This window comes from Euprymna scolopes, chromosome 29, assembly GCF_053919585.1.
Source record: "Euprymna scolopes isolate OS-2025 chromosome 29, ASM5391958v1, whole genome shotgun sequence".
NCBI lineage: Eukaryota > Metazoa > Mollusca > Cephalopoda > Sepiida > Sepiolidae > Euprymna > Euprymna scolopes.
The window spans coordinates 80,901,421-80,924,576 of record NC_136510.1 but is presented as its reverse complement, the minus strand read 5'-3'; the positions used below and the strand labels follow the sequence as shown (position 1 = coordinate 80,924,576).

Below are 23,156 nucleotides of genomic sequence, written 5' to 3'. Positions count from 1 at the left end.
GTAACTTATCTTGTCTTTGATAACATTTATTTGTTATATATTTGTTTTTTGACAACTTTTTCGAATCTATGTGTACAGTAATACAAACCCTTTTTCCCTATATCATCATCATCATCAGCAGCAGCATCATCGTTGTCGTCGTCGTCGTCATCATCATCATTACCGAGGACCTAATAAACAAAGAACACTATCCGTCGAGTTCTTTAAAATTTTTATTTATTTATGTTATTATTTTTTTTATGTACATTTTAGACGGTAGAATTTGCTTCAGTGCTTCCACTGCTTCAGTGCTTCGCTCACTTTGACCCTCAACACTTGAAATGGTTTTACCGGCACGATTTTTTACTCGCTAAATTTTTGGTGACGGGATGGAAGTAAATATATTTCTCTTTATATAAGCATAGAAATTAATGCACATTGCTCTTTATCAAAGTAACACACACACACACACACACACACACACACACACACACACACACACACACACACACACACGCGCACACACACACATAGCATGAAAGTATATATTTCTATATAGAGAGAAATATATGCCTTCTATCCTCACTCTCTCTCTCTTTCTTTCTATATATATATATATACACACAGGTTTTCGACAGATCACCGAAGTTAAGCAACGTTGAGCCTGGTTAGTACCAGATGGGTGACCACTTGGGAATTCTAGGCGCTGTATATGCTTTCAGCTCATGTCGGAATTTGTTTCCAGTCGTCCTTTACCTCCACTTGCCACTGGTATGCAACAATGTTGACTCAGGAGAGGCGTGATCGGAGACTGCGCAACTCTTGCCACACAAGTTTCATGCGCAGGCACTTTACAGTTAATGTATGGACGATGTTGGGACGATTCCTATATTTTTCCCGATCCCAATACAATTACCCATTTCTGTACAAAATTTCCGATTCCCATACAATTACCGATTCCGATTCCGATTCTTTGTCAATCTCTAAACATTTCACTATAAATTTGCTATTTTGTCCCGATTGCTGTAAAAACGCATCTTAAATGTGCATGTATTTTCTCAGGCGTAAAACCACACCTTGTGAGGGAGTGATCTGAAAGATTTTAGTCTCACTGAAATTTAAAATAAATAAATATTCATTATTTTTTTATACAAGCAATGGAAGACGTTTTATAAAAACAAAATAAAATAAATTAGATAATTAAAGGGATCGGTTTTGGCATCAGAAAATTTACGAAATTTGGCTTTAAAAAGTCCAAATACATTTTTTAAAGGTCAAATTCATGAAATTTGGCTTTAAAAAAGGCCAAAAACATTTTTTTGAAGGCCAAATTCATGAAATTTGGCTTTATAAAAGCCAATCTGGCAACTCTGGACAAGTATATGCGAGTGGCCTCCCTTTGATGTAGTCTCGTTTTCGAATATTTTTAGTATAATAGAAAAAAAAAAAGGAAACAATCGTCTGCCAAGAGGGGCTGGACTGAAGGAGTAAATTAAAATTGTCTCGTACAATGTAATTTTAATATTTGTATTGAACTATGTAGCACAATATTATTTTCTGGGTATTTTATTTATTAGTATTTAATTATTTGTCTCATTTAGGTCAATCCTATATTTAAAATACAATAAACACTATTTTCATAAAAATATCACTTTTGTTGCGTACTATATTTGTTTTTCTGTCACAAAAATATCAGCTTTTTCAAATCTTATTTATTGATTAAATATATTTCTAATTCCGTGAAACTTGCACCAATCCTGCTAGTAAGTAAAATAATTTGGAAATGAAAAAAATTTTTTTTAAATAAACAAAAATTGTTTTTTAGAGACGACATAATTTAATAATAATTTAAATACCCCTCCACCTCCACTAAAAAAAAAAAAAAATAAAAAACATTATTATATAAATATGTGGTTTACTCCTACAATGAATTTTTAGCATTCATAGTTTAAATATACTTTCTGACTTATAGCTCCATGGCTCGCGCAGAAATGACGTATCTAGAAGTCCGATTTTCACAAACTATATGCATTAAAGTGGGCTGTATTTCAGCAATAACGCGTCGAATGTTATTTTTCAAGTAGTCAGTTGCGTCTGGTTTATTAGCATACACATGGGCTTTACATATCCTTCGAATGAAATAATCAAATGGCGTGAAATCGTACGAACGAGGTGGTCAGTCGTCAGTTCCTTTTTCTGTCTCTCAGTAAATTGCAAACGCTGCACGGGTGAAAGAGCTGTGATACACAGAAACTGTCGGTTTGCGATGAGTATACTGGTGATTGAAATAACCAAATACCACTAGCGTATAAATGCAATGTTCTTTTGTGTAAACAAATGAAGCTTCCGGTATTTGACAATGTATATATATCATCAAAAGAAAACGACAAGATAAATGAATTAAGACTTCAGATCCCTAGCGAATAAATTTCGTTTGCAGAATCGATATAACACGGTAGGCCAATCATTGCGGTCCTGGTTTCGAATCGCGCTGCGTCTAGCCAAACTGATAAGCCGTAGAGACAACGAAACACGTGTGTAAAGATAACCATACTACTCGCCTCTCGCAGTATCACGGCTTTTCAGTTTAGCTAGGCAAGCAACTGTCTCTAACTGGAATCGAGACTCTCCAGACAACTCACCGCTTATAGTCAAGACCATGTGGCTGTTACTATGGTAAGTGAAGTCGCATTGTCAAATACCGGAAGCTTCATTTGTTTACACAAAAGAACATTGCATTTATACGCTAGTGGTATTTGGTTATTTCAATCACCAGTATAGTCATCGCAAACCGACAGTTTCTGTGTATCACAGTTCTTTCATGCGGCTAGACAAATAGATTACATATATATATATATATATATATATATATATATATATATATATATATAGCGCCACTACCCTCATTTGAACCGTAAGAAAGGTTGGAATTGATGTCGGAAGTTTGCTGTTATGAAATAGGTGTGTGTGTGTGAGAGAGAGAGAGAGAGAGAGAGAGAGAGAGAGAGAGAGAGAGAGAGAGAGAGAGAGAGAGAGAGAGAGAGAGAGTTTTCCAATATTTAAATGAAGTCAAGGTGGAACACACACACACACCACCACCACTATACATACATATATATAGATAATGTATTTTCGTAGCTCATTTTATATATAAACTATTAGGCCGCCCGGTAGCACTATCAGAAATTTCGTGAAAATAGTGAATAATTCCACCCATCTTTCCAAGCTTATAACTCCTCGAAAAATGTAATTCAAGCCCTAATTTTTTTTTCAATTAAAGGAGCAAGGACCAAGGTTTCATTTTAAAAAAAAAAAAACAAAAAACAATGTGTTTTTTTTTTTAAAAAGGTTTTAAACTTCGGACTTTACAGGTAAATTTCTAAAAAACGGGTTTTTTTTTAGTTTTAAATTTGAATATATTATTTATTGACCTTTTCTCTTCAATTTGTGATATATAAAACTATTCAACATAAATTAATTATTTACTTTTTAATAGACATTTCAAAATGAGAGGCGTGAATTATTCGACCCCCTGTCTTTCCAAGCTTATAACTCCTCGAAAAATGTAATTCAAGCCCTAATTTTTTTTTCAATTAAAGGAGCAAGGACCAAGGTTTCATTAAAAAACAAAAAAAAAACAAAAAAAACAATGTTTTTTTTTAAAAAAAAAAAAAGGTTTAAAACTTCGGACTTTACAGGCAAATTTCTAAAAAACGGGTTTTTTTTTGTTTTAAATTTGAATATATTATTTATTGACCTTTTCTCTTCAGTTTGTGATATATAAAACTATTCAACATAAATTAATTATTTACTTTTTAAGAGAAACTTGAAAATGGGGGGGCGTGAATTAAAAAAAAAACGTTTGTCTAAAATATTATATTCGGTTTATTGGAAAGAACATAAAATTTCACATTGACCCTGAAAATATCGTAAAAATAGAATCGATAGAAAAATTTTGATAGATTTTTAAAGTTTAAAAATTGAAAAATATTGAGTTCGGAAAATTCATTACTTTTTAAAAAAAAAAAATATTTCTATTACTTTTAAAACAACTGTAATAGTTTATTTTGGAAGAATAATCCATAAAGAAAATAAATAACCCACTTTTAACAGAGAAATTACGAGATTTTTATATTTTATTCGCAGTTTCGTGTTAGGGGTGTCAAAAATTCCTACAAAAATTCTGATACTGCCCGGTGTTGTCCAGTCGTAAAATACGCATAAATATTATATTTTAATCACTACGGAATTATTATATATTATAAACAGAAATACCGCAGGTATCAAACGTAACGCTAAATTCCTTTAAAAAAAATAACGTAAAAAACAAACAAACAAACAAACAAAACGGAAAGAAACTGAGACATGTGCATGTGCGTATTATGTTTTTTTCTAAACAGTTCACTTCTTGTAGGAAAAAATAAATACTCGAGCTGAGATCGAAACCAAAACCCAAAGACAATGAGTCAAGTACGGTAGCCATTAGGCCAGCTTGATACGCTCCCCAAAATTTTTTTTCAAAATTATTATTCATAACATAAAGAAGCTATCATGTTTCACGACCGCGCATACGCATTCGTGAAACAGTTGACAAATAGAAATAAACGCTGACTCCAAAGTACCATTTTTTCAATTTTCACATTTTAGCAGCCTATTTTTTCGGATGAAAATGGACTAAAATATTTTCCACGTGTCTGAATATTCTATATACCAAGTTTCAAGTCTGTAGGTAAAAAGAATTCGTTGAGTATATAGGTTGAGAATAGTCTTCACACACACATTCTCATTCATATAGTAAGCTGTGAAAATATATTTATGGCGAATGAAAATGCATTTTAGCTTAAAGAAAAGGATGAAACGTGGAAGCCTCTTTGTAGCTTACTTGCCATAAATACATTTTCATAGCTTACTACCCAGCTCTGCTCACGGATTGAGAACTGTTGAAGTAAATACTAAATATCGATACACAAAATACCGGGGTTGTTTTACTGTACACATAGATTCGAAAAAGTTGTCAAAAAACAAATATATAACAAATAAATGTTATCAAAGGCAAGATAAGTTACTTTTCTACCTAACTAGATATATTTTTTAGTGTTTTTATTTAATGTAATGTGTTTATTCGGCTCGAAAAACATACATTATTTACCGATGTATTTGAAAAATGCACATGGCGGCGTGCTCGCTGTTGAACACGGTAAGTTTGGGAAAACGAGTTTAAACAAAAAAGTTATACAAAATACTGTTAGAAACTCCCTCAATATATGTTACCGTGACATAGGCCGACATATATTCGGTGGGTTTTTAACAGTTTTATTTGTTTGTTTGAACTTTTTTTTTTTTTTTCCCAAACATACCGTGTTGAACAGTGAGCATGCCACCATTTTTCTTTTTAAAATACATCGATTTGGCCTTCGGGACAAGATCAAAATGTAATATCTGTTCTTCAGATGCTGCATTGCTGCACTTCAATCTCTTGTCAGTGGAGGAGAAATCCTTCACGACTGAGACAATTTTTTATTTTTGTTCCTTTTCTCCACGTTAAAAAATGACCCTGGTGTCTAACTCTGTCCCGTGAGGAGGCATTGTAAATAGGAACACTGTATGATTTTCGAACCGATTACACGCTTTAAAGTGAGTAAAACCATTAGAAACTTGTCCAGTTAGGTAGACAAGTAATTTATCTTTCCTTTGATAACATTTATTTGTTATATATTTATTTTTAACAAGTTTTTCGAATCTAAGTGTATAGTACAACAAACCTAAAGCACTCACTATATAACTCTTTGTGGATACATGAAATGGTATGTGTGTGTATAATATATATGTGTGTGTGTGTGTGTGTGTGTGTGTGTGTGTGTGTGTGTGTGTGTGAAATAGGGGGACAGAAGGAGGAGGGGGGGGGGGTCGTTTGAAACCAGTAACAACAAAACTAAAACAAACACAATCTGTCCGAAACTGTCACTCTTGTTCAAAAAGGTTCCGATAATAACTTTGATAACTTAGAATCCTTACAAGTGAAAGTATGGATTTTTTTTTTTTTTGTTTTTGTTTTGTTTTGCTTTTGTAGAAATGACGTCACTTTCATTAAAATAAGATATTTTGTGATTTTTCATGGGTAAAAATATGACACATTGGTTTGTTTACATAAAGTAGTCTCCCGCTGCGTGAATACGGATGCTAGGATCGGGCGCGCGATGTCTTTAGGAGTGATCATCCGAACATCGACACACGCATGCGCGCACGCACGCGCGCGCGCACACACAGAGCTTTATATTATATATATAATATAAAGCTTATATATATATATATATGTATATATATATATATATATATATATGTATGTATATATATATAATATTCAGCTTTATATTATATATATATATATAATATAAAGCTGAATGTGTGTGTGTGTGTGTGTGTGTGTGTGTGTGTGTGTGTGTGTGTGTGTGTGTGTGTGTGTGTGTGTGTGTGTGTGGTCACGAATAGGCCCCTATATGGTTGACTATTTTAAAAAAACTGATTACATATAATGATAGAAGATGTATCGAGACACACGAATGGGTATGTTTGATATGGCAGGACGGTGGTTCTGGTTCATTAAAATTGTGGGGTGTCTGCATTCGCGCCTGGTTCACAAAGTATGGAAATAAAAAGTTTAAAAATTAAAAAAAAAAACGTTTATAAGTGTTTTTGATATAGATGTACATAAGAATACTTTCATAAGTATGTTTTAAATAGGGGTGGTATAATAAAATTGTGGGGTCTTCGTTCGCGCCTGGCCTTCATAGAATGGAAATAGGCACAAACTTTAATAAAGACTTTTCATATCTATCTGCGTAAGTATACTTTGATAATTATGTTTCAGTTTGAAGAAATATGGTATAATAAAATTATGGGGTGTTCGTTTACACCTGACCTCCATAGAATGGAAATATGTCACAAAGTTTAACAAGGTTTTTTGATATAGATCCACAGAATATTGTGATAAGTGTTTCAGTGTGAACAGGTATGGTATAATAAATTATGGGGTTTATCTATTTTATTTTTACTTTCATCATATTTTGCTTTGGTTTTGATACCCCCAAAATTCGAAGCTATCTCTTTACAACCTTTTCATAACCTATCATATTTCATAAATCAGAGTCCATTTTCTGTAGGCTGTTTTCGAACCCAGTCAACGACGGGTACTTCTGCTAGTATATATATATATATATATATATATATATATATATATATATATATATATATGTGTGTGTGTGTGTGTGTGTGTGTGTGTGTGTGTGTGTGTGTGTGTTTTAAATCCCCGAAACAATGTTTCATGGTAAACAACTGATGATCCCTTAAAAATAAATTATTACTGGTACTATAGTGAATTCGAGAGAGCAAGTTGATGCAGTGATTGTAGGTGATTGAATGACTTACTGACTAAATAGTTTTCTTACGAATGATAAAAATTAATTATTTTATTTATTTTTTTTTGTATAGTTTTAAAGGTTAAAATCTTCCAAGACTATATATATATATATATATATATATATATATATATATATTAGGCACCGCCAAAATTCACCACAGAATTACCTCACCCTATATGTCAAACGATGTAACTTTACTATAAATTAATATTATCAATATAACTTTTGTACCATTTAAAAGAAGGGCAAAATAAACTAGTTATGATTTTTTTTTAATTCTTCATCATACAAAAATAATGAAATTCCGAGACATAATTGGCGTTTTAAAATAACGTTCCCATGTAGTAAGCATTTCGAACGTGAAAACATACCCGTGTTTAATAAATCTAGCAAAAATCAACTAATAGTCAGATTTTCGTGAAATTTTCGATACTTATCCATTTTAGAATGAAATTACATAGAAAATGCAGTTTCCGTAAAATATACAAGGCGAAATCTTTTTTTAAGTGCGTGCCCCCCCCCACTCATATTTATTTTTTTCGGAATTTGAATAAAATATATTTAAATCTATTTCTATTTATTATGAAACATAACAGTTCAAATAAGTAAAAAATATTTATTTTCAAAAAATTTAAATACACGTATTGATCAAAAACTTACCTTGAAGTTGCAATTAAAAAATGCTAATATATAAATATGGTTTTTATTTAAATAGCGTTTTTTCTAATTAATATATACTCTAATCAGTTGAATTGCCAAGAAAAAGAAACTTTCTAAAAATTAATTAATTTTTAAAAGATTAAAGTGATTAAAATTCCATTATTTCAAAATGTTCCATTGCAAAATAGATTTTTAATTAATTGTGTTTAAATTTCTTTTTAAATATTAAGTTTTAATATAAACATGACTCTTGCCAGCAATTTTACCGCCAAATTAAAACCGATCTAAAAATATTATTGCACAAATATTAGACATTTTATATACACCCCTCATATTTTGTTTGTCTCTTTTTGCTGAACAAAAGTATGGAAGCCGATGGTTACCCAAACAAATACTCGTAAAACCGTATTTTATATTTAATATACAAATGTTTATAATATTATTAATCATTAAACTATGTAAATCTTAAAACGTAACAAAATTATAACGAAGATTAATTATTAATTTCAGTTTGAAGAAGATAAACAAAGGTTTTAAAAAGTCATTAAGTCGCTTCTGCTTTTCCATAGTTCGTATAGTTAACCCAAGTCTGACGTCACGGAATCCTGTTTTCTTTTTTTCACGTTGTTTTAGCAGTCTCTACCTAACTGAATAAGTTTTAGTGTTTTTATTTAATGTAAAATTCGGTTCGAAAAACGAGTAATGTGGAACTCTGTCGAAGAACAAGAAAAGATAGCTGCAATATCTTTGAAGACTCGATAATCACTTCAAAAAAAGAAATAAAACAAAATGGTGGTAGAAACCCACCCAGTAAATGTCACGGTAACTTTTATTGAGTAGGTTTTTGACATTATTAGTAATAGTGATATTTCTATTTTCTGTATCTGTTTCTTTTCGCATTAAAACAAATCAATCTACTACGTATTTGTAATTTTAACAGTAGCAATATGCAACCAAATTTGTTTTTCAGGTATTTTATGTACTAATCTGGAAGGAAAATGCCGGCTAATTTTTCGAGGAAATTTATTATATTAATAAGAGTTGTCGGTTTGTGTGTGCGTATATGGGGGAGAGGGAGTTGGAAAAACGGGGGCAGGGAAAAAGATAAAGGTACAGAGGCTGTTAAAGAATACGATATTTTCTTTCCGTCAGGGTATATAGTGCATCATACAGCTGTTTCTTTATTTTTTTTAATTTTTTCATAGGAGACGAGTGAATTCACCACGAGCTCCAATATTATGTATGATATGAAATATGCCATTTCTCTCTTGTCATGGCTGACGGAATGAGGGCAATCTACCCTTCATTGATTAAATTAAGGTTTCAGTCTGAAATTCCGTACATGTTTCTGAATATGACATTATTAAAGGTTTTCTCTACTAGCTGCAAAATACGTAATAATATGGCCGAGTATTTCTTAAGCCTTACGATTTTGACCCAATGTGTTCGCGTGTTCCATGTTCACGTTCGTTCATTCACGAACGTTGTCTTGTTACAGGGGCTGCCCCCTTCCCATGTAAATAAGAAGAATATGAGATAAGTGAAAATTAGATTAGGATAAGCCTAGAATCGAACCATGTAGGCAAAGTTAAGAAATAGAATGTTAGAAATTAAGTCTATTGTTGATTTTTTTTTTTAGAAATCTGAATATTAAAAATGTCAGCTAAAAGCATGAACAATGTAAATTAAATAATATTGTTTAAAATGGGTTAGATAGAATTGGGGATTCTTTTGTTGTCAAAAGTGTGTTGGACAAACATATGTAAAGCCACGTGAAATTGGTCACGTTTGAAAAACACACTTTTGACGTCATAGACAAAGGACATTTCTCCATATCATGGGTTCGGATTTTAATCAGTGAGTAAGAGAAAGTCAGTTAGAGAGAGAGATGATCAGTCAAGAGTTGACATAGTCAGAGGAGAGTCCCCTTAGAGGCGAAAGGTAGAAGATTAACCATGTAGCTACAAGTGAATTCCTGACGTCATCGACCCGGCCGATCAGATGAATAAAGAAGTCATCATTATGTTGTAACTATTGTCTTGTATCATCATTTATCACGAACGCAAGGTAATTGTGTTTATCATCTTATAATGAACATTGTGTAACCTTTCCAAGTTATGCGTCCCATCTCCTTCATCACAAGTAATATCTATAAATGCCTCCTCTCCTCTGTGTTAAGAACTGTGCATCATGTCACCTCCTCTAAATATGTTAAAAGAACTGTAATATAAATGTCTTCTCTCCCTCATCATGAGAATCGTTACCTCTATTATAAATGTACCCGTTATATATGTTCCCGTCATCTTTAAATTATAAAGGCCCTGCTATTCAACAGTCTATCTTTTTTTTTTTTATCTTACGGCCTGTTTCTTTGTATTTGTGAGGATGTACGAATAAAATAATAAAACTCCAAACCGAAAGTTGACTAGTCGGTTGTTACAGACAACGTATACAATAGCGTCTCTGCGCATCGGCTCCACGCACCCTTCTGCTGAGAAAAAGAAAAATAGTAGGAATTAATCCGACCAATGGGAAGCGTGCGCGCCTAAAATAAAGTATGAACGGCCGACAATTTGTGGGAGCCGGTTGGGAGAAATAAATAGCCGAGTTTTTGTGGATCGAAAAATAAATAAAGAAAGAAAAGGGACTAAACAAACAAGAGACAAACATAGCCTCAAGCGAAAAAAAAAAAAAAAAAGCTGATAACACATCTCTGCTAAGGTTTACCACAAAACCATTTAAAAAAAAAACCTGAAGAAAAGATATTTCCCCTGCAAAAGAAATTTGTATTATTACAAACATTCGTCTTTCAATTTCTTCTTTTCTCTTTCCTTCCAAGTATAACACCGGACCTTTTTTTTTAACATTCAAATTTTAACCAAACTTTTACCGTGTATAAAAACTATCCAAACGTTAAATGTTCCTTGTCGGTCTTGTTATTTTTGGTATGGAGTTACTATTGTATGTTTTTAACATAAAAAACCCCTCATATATTATACCTCCATTTGTATATTATGCGTATTGGAAAGTTTAATGTGACCAAACAATCTAAAGACTTTGAATATCCCAACTTCGTACAAATAAACCTGAAAAAGTTCAGAGGTTACTTTGACTGAAACAATGTGAAAATAACAATCACATCAAGGCTAAAAGCTGCTCAAGAATAAGGGTAAATGCGATGGATAGAATGGCAGTTGGATGGTAAAAATACTGTTGTAACATAACGGGGGATGCACGTATGTAAATGCACGAGAAGTGACGTCACCGGTGGTGGTGGTGGGGGGAGGACTATGACAAATAGAAAGACAAATATTTCGGGAGAGACGAGATAACGTTCATGATCTCGTGAGAGACGTTCGTTCAAGATCAAGTGGGTGACGTCACGGCCGTAACGGTGGGGAAATAAATGTCGTGGCACAGAACGAAAAAGCTAGTCGGAGTTATTTTCTACTCTTTGTCTTGGTCTCCTTTGCCACTGCAACTGCAGGCAACGTGTGTTGGTCTGCAAACAATGCTACGCTGTGAAAGAATGCGAAGTTCGAATGATATGAAAAACACAAATTTTGGTTTTCTTTTTTCTCCCAGCCGTGCATCCGTACATTCCTATCGTGAACGTTTGTATAATTTTTACCATTTTTTAATTTAATTATTTTTCTTTGTTCCTGCTTTTAAATTTAAAAGAAAAGTTTTATTTTAAAATATTATTTAAAAATTATGTTACGCCGAAAGTTTTACATTCATGCAAGCAAGGAAAATATTAGAATCGTACATATAAAAATTATGCGAAACCTGTAATTCAAAAACAAAAGTAGAAACATTTTTTTGCAATTATATTTTTTGTGTGTGAAAATATTAAATAAACAATTCAATGATAATATCGGTAGTTCAAGAAATTAATTTTACTTTAAATCATATCGAATTCATTAATATGGACATTAGGGGCTTTTTTCGTAATGTTCCTATAAAAATTGTTATAATTTACGATACTTTATTTTCATAAGAAAAGAAAAAAAAATCATGCATTTTTTTTTTTTTTTTTTTTTTTTTTACTATTAAAGCCTATAACTTAAGTAAAGGTATTTTTTGTTTGAACAAAATAATAAATTTCTACTATGAGTAATTGTCTGTATTTTTGAGATGAGGTGTTTTCATTGATTGAGATTGTCGGACTGACTTCCTCATCTTGGTTGTTATAGTCACAACAAAACACCTGATGAAGGCCGGAAGGCAAAACGACCGAAACGTTGTGACTATAACAACCAAGATGATGAAGTCAGTCCGACAATCTCAATTAATTTCTACTATGATTTAAATAAAAAAAAATAATGTACTCATTATATCCCGTGATAATTATTTGATAAATCCAGAAAATTTCATTAAAATTTATTAATTTCCTGAATTTTGGTGAATTTTTAAATAAAAAGGAGGGATCAAAACGTTTATACATTTTGAGCATCGGCATTCAATTTGCACGTACCTAGTTTTACTTGAAATTCAATATTTTAATTTTCCAATTTCGCTACAATAACGAAGAAGAACCCCATTATTGGTGTATGATTACTATTTCCTGTTAATTTTAGTATTATGTGACCAGTAGTTTAAGAGCTTATCGGGGTTTGTTTTACTATACACATAGATTCGAAAAAGTTGTCAAAAAACAAATATATAACAAATAAATGTTATCGAAGACAAGATAAGTTACTTTTCTACCTAACTATATATATTTTTTTAGTATTTTTATTTGATATAACATGTTTAATCGGTTCGAAAAAACATGCAGTGTTTATCGGTATATTTGAAAAAGACAAATGGCGGCGAGCTCGCTATTGGATACGTTAAGTTTGGAAAAATGAATTCAAACTAAAAAAAAAACTATACAAAATACTGTTAGAAATTCACTCAATATATGCTACCGTGACATAGGCTGACATATATTCGGTGGGCTCTAACGGTATTTTGTATAATTTTTTAGTTTGGATTCATTTTCCCAAACTTAACGTATTCAACAGTGAGCTAGCCGCCATTTGCCTTTTTCAAATATACCGATAAACACAGCATGTTTTTCGAACCGATTAAACATTCTACATTTAAAAAAAAAAAAAAACACTAAAAACTTACCCAGTTAGGATGTTTACTAATACCCGACAACCTTACGTTAAATTGTACGTTCGAATTGTAAAAAGAATGTTTGGTCCCCCGACAAAAGGAGAGTGGAGCTGCAAATTCACCTTCGTCCGTTCGTCCGTTCGTCCGTTCGTCCCTTCGTCTGTCCGCATTGTTCTCAATAACTAAGCCTGAAGTTCTACCTAACTAAAATTCCTGGTGAACCAAGTGCAAAAGAGATCCAGATAATTGCACTTAAGGGAACAGCGAGGATACTAAAAAGAGCTCTCGGTTGGTTTCAATAAAAAGCAGAGCAATGTTGGCAGCTAGTTTGGCTGCCCGATACCCAGCGTTACAATCTTCAAAGACAGAAAAAATACGAATAAAAATGCTACGACTACAACAGTAACACAAACCTTTGCCCGTTCTTAATGGGCTAAAGGCCTAGTCTAGGCACCGCCAAAAATGGCCGCAAAATCAAGTTGTTGTTGTTTTTTAAAACTAAATTACATTTATTAAAATCCATTATTTCTGAGTAACTTTTTTTTTCCCAAGAAAGATAAAACCCTGAATTTTATCATATAGAAAACAGAATAATGTAAAACTTTTTCTACTATTTTTAATTCAATTTTAAATGTTAAATTTTCCCAAAAAGTTAACAATTGACATTTTTTGTCTTGCACAAAAAACGTATTTAAATATTAAAAAAAAGGGTTTTTGAAATAATTAATTTATTTATTTATTGTCTAACTAAGATTTAGGATGATTTTCTAAGAGAATATGCAAAAATATTATAATATAAGTACCTGAATTTCAAATAATTCCACTTATTCATATAGGTAACCAGATATTTCGCATCGACTTAGAGTTCAGGTCGACTCTGTTTACGTTTTCGTTTGATAATAAGAAAACTATGGAAGACCAAGCAGGCCAAAAAAACTTATTTTTCAGTGACGAAAATTTCAATGTATTATTAAGCTGAGGCTGGCCAGTACCAGATGGGTGACCATTTGTATGAGTTTGGTTTTTAATGTGTATGTGTGTGGGGGCCAGGCTCCCCAAAATGGGGGGGGGCAATTTAAAGCAGAATAAAAAAAAAATATTTCAGCGCGTTTGGTCCACCGTAGTCGAAAGGCGGCAAACGTTTTCAAACGGGATCGAAAAAAATGATGCTATTTTTAACACAAAGGGCACAATATTTATCGAATTTTTTTTTTTTGTATCGATTATTCAAAGCATGCCCTGTTTAATAATGGCCATGCATTATTCGGCTCGCTAAAAAAAATTGTTAATTTATTTATCAAAAATTTTAAAATGGCTTTTTTCGTATAAATATTAAAAAAATTTTTTTTTTGTTTTGCTTAACTTAAATTAATTATTTTACTTAACATATTCACCGAATTTCACACTTCAAAACTCAAAAGCGGGATAATTAAACACAATCGAAGTTCTGATATTCAGACGTCAAAATAAGGTATGCAAACAATTTTTTTTTTTAATCTATAATTCTGTCCGTTGCAACAACACAATATGTTTTGTTCAGTTTCAGATGATTATTTTAAGCATATTTTTTCCCACTTCAAAACAAGGGGGGGTTGTAAGCAAAAAAATATATATAAATATCGTTTATGAAAAATAAGTACACTGTTATAAAGTTCATTCTTCTCCTAACAATCGCTGAAAATTTCGTATTGATCGGATAATTACCTGATTTTTGGTAGATTTTTAAAAAGACGGTCCGTCAAAAAGTACTGACCTGCCCCCCCCCCAGTTTTGGCAGTGCCTAATGGGGAGGAAAAAAATGTCTAGTCTAATATGGGAAAAAATAATTGTTTTCGTTGAAAGTGATTTTGAAGCCTTATCGGATGGAAAGTAATTTCGAACCTTTTGCAGAATAACTCCGCCACTAATGGAAATGTAATTTTGAAAAAAAAAAAAGAAAAAAAAAGGCACTTCTGCGTGACATGAGGCGAATGTGTGTATTTTAGTTTCAATGACCGCCGACAGATGTCACTTTTCAGCCAAAGAACAGGGGTCGATAACTCTTCCTTTTCTAAAAGTGCGTGCAAACTAAAACTTTATTCAATAAATGTTTCGATTTTCATATATTTTGTGTTATTTATTTCGTTATATATTTTTTATGTTATCGTAAATACTTGTTTATATTTGAAGTTAATGGTCGGGAAAGGGTCGATAACTCGTCTCTGTTACTAGATTTCACTGTTATGCAGAAGTGCCAAAAAGAATTAAAAAGAAAAAAAGAGAAAGAAACAGTTGTTCCAACCATGCGCAGTAGTGCTCGTGTACGCGTTTAGTCTATCTAAACACAGTCGTGTTAAATTTATCGATAAGTGATGTTGAGGTTAATTTGGTGATAGGGTTAGAATCTACAAAATGCAACGCGGGGTGTTGGGCAACTATCTGTGTGTTTTTGTGGAAGCAGAAATATAAGGAATACGATTTTTTAATGCAAATACCATATTACATGAATGGATTTCATCCCATTAAGTAAGTATAAAACATTATTATTTTTTTTTTTTTACTTACTTCGAGATCAAAGTGTAGTATCTGTTCTTCAGATGCTGCAAGCTATGACTAGCAAAGACCATATGTGGGGGTGACCCCACATATAAGACCTTGGTAAATGTAGGGGCAACCCTTCATACCAATCGTCACTATCCAGCTCCCCTATTCCCCGGGGAGTTGGTCCCCATTTCCCCTTCACTCCTCACATTAAAAATCGGCCTTGTGCCTAATTTGCTCGGTGGGGGAGCAAATAAATACCAATGCGGCACTTCCATTTCTCGTTCTCTTTCAGTGGAGGAGAAATCCTTTACGACTGAGACAATTTTTATTTTTGTACCTTTTCTCCGCGTTAAAAAAACGACCCTGGTGTCTAACTCTGTCCCGTGGGGAGGCATTGTAAATAGGTACTAGTACAAAACTCTCATTTTCGTTTTTTCACGTTTCGACCTGCTTCTTCGGGCGAATCTTTTCGAACATCGAAAGTCATTATATACCGAGCTCTAAAACCTACGGAATGTCGGACTGAACGCTTTATTTGATAAACGGCGGGGTGGGGGTTAGATTTTTCTCGTTCCGTCAGCCATGACCGAGAAGAAATGTTAAGTTATATTTAGTTTATTCTTATTTATTTCGTATAGGTTCCCGAGTTCGACTTAAATATTCTTGAGTTTGAAACGATGCACTTAAGATAGGCCGGAGGTTAGATCGGCCCAAACGATGTGGAAAAAATGACAGATGGGAATAGTAGTCCAAATAATCAAAATGAGGTGTTTGTTAAAATAGTTTTAATGTGTCGTTTATAGCAAAAACAATATAATGTACTTAATTGTCATATCGAAAATAGTAATACATTAAAAAAATTACGAAAAGGCATTGAGTAGAACAACTGTTATTGTGTTTTTAATAGTAAAACAAAAATGTCTATCGCTATAGGCTACAAATATCGGTGTAATCTAGTTTGCGTTCCGAGTTATGCCGTGGCCTTCGTTATAAAGATGGCCGGCCAGCTGAAAAAATGACGTCATCGCCGAGGTCCCAACAAGCAAGATATGTGGAACTCTTAGACTGTCAATAATGAACAGTAATTTTTACAGACAGCGTTACAAAACTTCAAAATTGGATTAAAATAAAGAAATAAAGAAAGAACACGATTTATACTGAAACTCATCTAATATTAATAATAAAAAAATAATTAAAAAAAAACACAAGTTATTTGTTTAAGTATATTATAAGCAATTGAATATTTCGTTGTATTATAAATTTTAAAGATTAGAATGCGTTCTTTAATTACTTATAAATTACATTTTAAAAAAGTGAAGGAACACGATTTGATTTGAAATAAACTTGAAGTTTATTTAATATAATTAAATGAAAATTATGCATGTAAGATTATGAATATTTGAAGCAGAACACAAGCAAAACATTTGATATGAGTTAAGACAATAAACAAATATTAAAATTAAACTTTTTTTTTAAATCAAAATGAATATTTTTTTTAAAATCAAAATGAATATTTTTTAATCAAAATGAATATTTTTTAATCAAAATGAACCACAATATTTTTTCAAAATCAAAAACAATATTTTTAATAAATTCATGAAATATTGCACAGTAAAAAAATTAACCTAAAGAAAAAATCATGTTTCTTATTTAAGATTATTTCACCACATAACAAAAATAACATGCAAAATCATTTTTTTATATCCATATTTTCAGTTTGTTAAAATACGTGGGTTTGTATTACTGTACACATAGATTCGAAAAAGTTGTCAAAAAACAAATATATAACAAATAAATGTTATCAAAGGCAAGATAAGTTACTTTTCTGCCAAACTGGATATATTTTTCGTGTTTTTATTCAATGTAACATGTTTATTCAGCTCGAAAAACATAGTGTTTACCGATGTATTCGAAAATTCCAGATGGCGTCTGATTCTCTCTTTAACACGGTAAGTTTGGGATAAGGTGTTATAAATACAAAACCGGATAAAATACTGTTAAAAACTCGCTCAATATATGTTACCGTGACATAGGTTGACATATATTCGGCGGGTTTTTAATAGTATGTTGTATAGTTTTTTATTTATAACACCTTATCCCAAACTTACCGTGTTAAAGAGAGAATCAGACGCCATCTTGAATTTTCGAATACATCGGTAAACACTGTTTTTCGAGCTGAATAAACATGTTACATTGAATAAAAACACGAAAAATATTTGGTAGAAAAGTAACTTATCTTGCCTTTGATAACATTTATTTGTAATATATTTGTTTTTGACAACTTTTTCGAATCTATGTGTACAGTAATACAAACCCAATTACGTTAATGAAATGAATTGTACTTATTTACTATGCCTCCCCACGGGACAGAGTTAGACACCAGGGTCGTTTTTTAACGTGGAGAAAAGGTACAAAAATAAAAATTGTCTCAGTCGTGAAGGATTTCTCCTCCACCGAAAGAGAACAAGAAATAGAATGCAGCATCTGGAGAACAGATACTACACTTTGATCTGGTCCCGAAGGCCAAGACTATTTAAGACCACGAGTGAACGCGCGTTTTTTTTTTTTTTTTAGTTTAGTTTCATATATATATATATATATATATATATATATATATATATATATATATATATATATACATATATATATATATATATATATATATACATATATACATATATATATATATATATATATATATATACATATACATATATATATATATATATATATATATATATATATATATATACATATACATATATATATATATATACATATATATATATATATATATATATATATATATATATATATATATATATATATATATATATATATATATATATATATATATATATATATATATATATAAGTATTTTAAATTTTATCTTTCTAGCTTTAAAAAAAAGTTTACAAATTTTATCAGCCGGCATAATTTATTTTTAAATATTGAAAAATTTCAGAAAAATAAATTATTGTTAGATTTTTAAAACGTGTGTCAACAGCTTAAAAAAATCGTGTTTTAAAGAGTCGATGTTGTCTCGCATTTTCATTAGTTTTGTATGCTGTAAAAATTTTTTTTTTAATATTAGCAATTTATTTGAAGCTTCTTCTTTTGAATGGTAGAACATTTAGGATGATAATATTGAATTAAATTATAGTTACATCGTGTTAAATACAGGGGGGGAGCACGTTAAAACTTACTTTGCTGAATGGAGATGGTGTAAAATCTTTTTTTTTTTTTTTACTGCATTATGATTCTTTATCTTTCGGAAATGAAAATACTGTCACTTTTTGGTCCTTTACGATAATTTCCTCAGCAAGTTGGAACGATGTACCGTGAAGGCATTTTAATAAAAAAAAGAAATATTACACTGACTTCAAGACGTTACGAATGCCTACCGGTGACTACCGGTGTCACCGGTATGGACTATCCGTGATGACGTCAGCAGATTAAATTATTTTTGCCCACCGGCCATCTTGTCTTTTAAGACGGTCTTGGTTATGCCCACTTTTCATTGTTACTGTATAACATCTAAGAAAAATGCAATTTTACTTAGTTTTCCGTAAAATTTAATTTTATCTATACATAACTTTCAACTCGAAAAATTTTCGTAATTTTTGGATATGTTACTATTTTCGACATGACAAGTAAGTATGTAATAGTGATTTTGCTTTAAATGACATATTAAAAAAAAATCGGACTCTATCTTACCAAAAAGCGCCCTCAGTAACAACAATAATAATAATAATAATAAAAAAAGACGTTAACTATTTTTTTTTTTTCTTTTTGAAGAGTGGCGAGTGTATTTTTTGGGCGATGATTTTTTTTACGAAAGCTCCGTAATTACTAGCGAGAATTAAAGCTTGTACGTCAAAATCAAGTGGTTTATTTTATTTTAATACCAGAAAAGAAAAGAGCGACATTCCTCGGCGGTGTCACTATTCTAGAAAAGAGTCAAATTACAAACCTTAATAATAAGCATGGAAATAGGCAGCATTAATAATGGGTGAAAACAGGTCAGTTTTGGCTAATATTACGAATATATTTCTGTCTGATCTTTAAACTGAACGGGTCATAGATTGCTTTGTGTATTGTGTCGCGATAGTTTGTTTATTGTTAAAAGTGTTATTAATATTCATGTTTTGGTGTATATAAGCTACAAGGCCGGAAGCGACGCAAGTGGCGAGAGGAGGATGTTGTGTTGACTTACCCGAACACCGAGAAGCAAACAAAGACACAATGAGAGATTTGATGAGCAGCATGGTCGGGAATCTCCCTCCTACGACGGGAAGATGTGGCACAAGGGTCGGAGAGTGGGATTAAAGAGACAGCGCCCTAAAGGAAAAGGATTCTGCAAAAGATGCCAGGGCTCCTGGAATGCGGGGGAACTAAAGGACAAAATTAGGGAAGCGATAGTTACGCGGCTGCCGAGAGTAAACCCAAGATCCACTTTCTAATCTGATTACTATGGAGTCACTGCTTATCAAGGCCCAGAGGCAACACGAGGATAAGGGTTAATGAGTGAACACTGTGATGATTGGCTATGAAGAAAACTGAGTAGAACTTACAATGGCGTGTAGAAAATTTTTCAGGGCAAATACTCAAAAAAAAAACAAAAAAAAACGGTAAATACAAGGTGCCTTCAATAAGTTTCCAGACTTTTTTTCGTATGCGCACTTTTATTGATAGTACACCCATGAAAATCTCGTCTCCTTCGAAGTAATCTCCTCCGGCTGTAATGCACTTGTACTGTTCCAACAACTGTTTGAACGCCCCATGGAAATCCTTTTGTGTGTGCGTGTTAATGACCCTCGTCACAGCCTCTTTCATCTCCTCAATTGTTTCATAACGACATCCTCCAAGGTTTTCCTTGAGCTTAAGGAATAACCAAAAGTCTTAGGAAGAAAGATCTAGACTATAGGAAAGTGTGCTGAATTGTCTTGATGCTCATCTTGGTCAAATAGTCTGTGACAAGGATGGGGTTGTGGACTGGTGCATTGTCCTGGTGGAAATGCTACTGACCCGATTTGAAGAGTGCTTGCTTCTTTCAACGGAATCTCTTCCTGGACTCCCTTTAAATCCCAACATAATATTCCTTGTTGACTGTCTGTTCAATGGGAACCAAGAGTATGTAGATCATGCCCGTGTTGTCAAAAAAAAAAAAAAAAATGGATCATCATAAGTTTCTTGGTGGATTTGCTCTGTCTGGTGAAAATAACGGCAAATCTATATTTATCTATACTCCTGTAAATTCGTTTTTCTTTTGCGTGTATTGATATTCATATTAACTCCCCTCTTTTCTATTAGTATTTATTTGCTTTCCCACCAAAGCAAAATGTGACACAAGGTCGTTTTTAAAGTGGGGTTAAACCAGCTCCTCGAAAAAAAGGGAAAAGGGGCACTCTGGTTGGGTCCAAAAATAGTAATTCTCCCAGTATAGAGGGTTTCCCCTCCATTGACTAGGACAAATTACCTTAAATGCAGCATCTACAGAACATATACTACACTTTGATCCCAGCCCGAAGGCCAAGAACAACAGGGTATTTATTTGCTCCCCCACTGAGCAAATTAGGCACAAGGCCGATTTTTAATGTGGAGAGTGAAGGGGAAATGGGGACCAGCTCCCCGGGGTGTAGGGGAGCTGGATAGTGACAATTGGTATGAAGGGTTTCCCCTACATTGACCAATAACTGATTGCCACAAGGGCAATGGCCTTATATGTGGGGTTGCACCCACATATGGTCTTTGCTTGCAGTATCTGCCGGAACAGATGGTATTTATTTGCTCCCCCACCGAGCAAATTAGGCACAAGGCCGATTTTTAATGTGAGGAGTGAAGGGAGGGGGAAGGGAAAAAGGGGACCAGCTCCCGAGAGGTGGGAAATGGGAGCTGGTTAATGGTCAGGCATGTGGGGTTGCCCCCACATCTGGTCTTTGCTAGTCATAGCTGGTCATAGCTAGTCATAGCTTGCAGTATCTGCCAGAACAGATACTACACTTTGATCCCGGCTCAAAGGTCAAGAACAACAGAAAAAAGGCAAGCCTCTTTTCTATTAGTATTTATTTGCTTTCCTACCAAAGCAAAATGTGACACGAGATCGTTTTTATGTGGAGTTAAACCAGCTCCCCCCCCCCAAAAAAAAAAAGCAAAAGGGTCACTCTGGTTGGGTCCAAAAATAGAAATTGTCCCAGTGTAGAGGGTTTCCCCCTCCATTGACTAGGACAAATTACCTTAAGTGCAGCATCTGCAGAACAGATACTACACTTTGAGATATTAAATCTTTTATTCATGTTAAAAAATACAGTCAAAATCAACGATGAACAAAAAACTTTGGCACATGGCCAACTCGAAAGGGGGGATTTTGGGGGTCGTTGGTCATCCTTGTCACTCCAGAACTAAACAAAGTCAAAAGTTTCTCCCAGCTAGTATCTTCTTTCACCATAATACCGCATTCACCCTTTCATATTAGGGGACGTCCTAGTAACTCCCAATTGATCCCGGCCCGAAGGCCAAGAACAACAGAAAAAAAGGCAAGGTATTTATTTGCTCCCCTACCGAGCAAATTAGGCACAAGACCGATTTTTAATGTGAGGAGTGAAGGGGAAATAGGGACTAACTCCCCGAGGAGTAGGGGGGTTGGATAGTGACAATTGGTATGAAAGGTTTCCCCTACATTGACCAATGTCTTATACGTGGTGTTGCCCCCACATATGCTCTTTGCTTGCAGTTTCTGCCGCAACAGATACTACACTATGATCCCAGCCCGAATGTCAAGAACAACAGAAAAAAGGCAAGCCTTTTTTCTATTTATTTAAAAAGAAAATACAATTTTCTTATATATGGATTCTGGAATTGCATTCACTAGCAAACGATCTAGCTAATTTGCGTATTCTTTTAAGCATTCATTTTAATTAATTCCCTAATAGTTTTTTTGGTTTTCTTGGCAAAGGGTACCACATTTACAGGAGCCTATTATTCTTCATTTTTGAGGAAATTAAGGGAAGCTATCAAAATAAATAGGCGGGGAAAATCAGTAAAGGTACCCCCTCCTGCAGGACAATGCTCCGGTCCACAACTCGCATGTCGCCAGATCAGAAGCACGGGCGTGTGGTTATGAAATCCTTCCCTATCCTCTCTACTCTCCTGGCCTTGCACCCTCTGACTTTCACCTCTTCATAGCCATAAAGTTATTTTTGAAAGGAAAGCGTTTCCTAGATGATGCAGCCTTGATTTCTGAAGTCACGTCGTGGTTGGAGAACCAATCTGGGGTGTTCTACAAAAACGGTCTCCAGAGCTACATTTAACGATGGGAGAAATGCATAACTCTGGGTGGTTTCTATGTAGAAAAAGACTAATAACTGTGCCAAGTTTCGTTGCTCTACTGCTATGGGAAGTGGGTCAGGGGAATTACTTATTTCACGCCCCTCGTACATATCCCTATGCAATAACTCTGTCAATTTTCA

The 23,156-nt window shown here is 33.2% G+C and overlaps 1 protein-coding gene across 7 annotated transcripts in view; it reads left to right on the top strand.

The window, feature by feature from the left end:
- The window catches only part of LOC145252749 (putative cysteine desulfurase), a 601,560-nt gene that overhangs the window by 18,323 nt on the left and 560,081 nt on the right, over window positions 1-23,156 (top strand). For 4 of the 7 annotated variants that reach the window (XM_080112628.1, XM_080112627.1, XM_080112625.1 and 1 more), the window contains exon 1: window positions 15,631-15,668. The exons of the other annotated variants lie outside the window; for them this stretch is intronic. In XM_080112628.1, coding sequence (XP_079968754.1) covers window positions 15,646-15,668 — 23 coding nt within the window. In that variant the 5' untranslated portion in view covers window positions 15,631-15,645. Of the gene's footprint in view, window positions 1-15,630; window positions 15,669-23,156 lie in introns of those variants that run through there. 7 annotated transcript variants of the gene reach the window in all.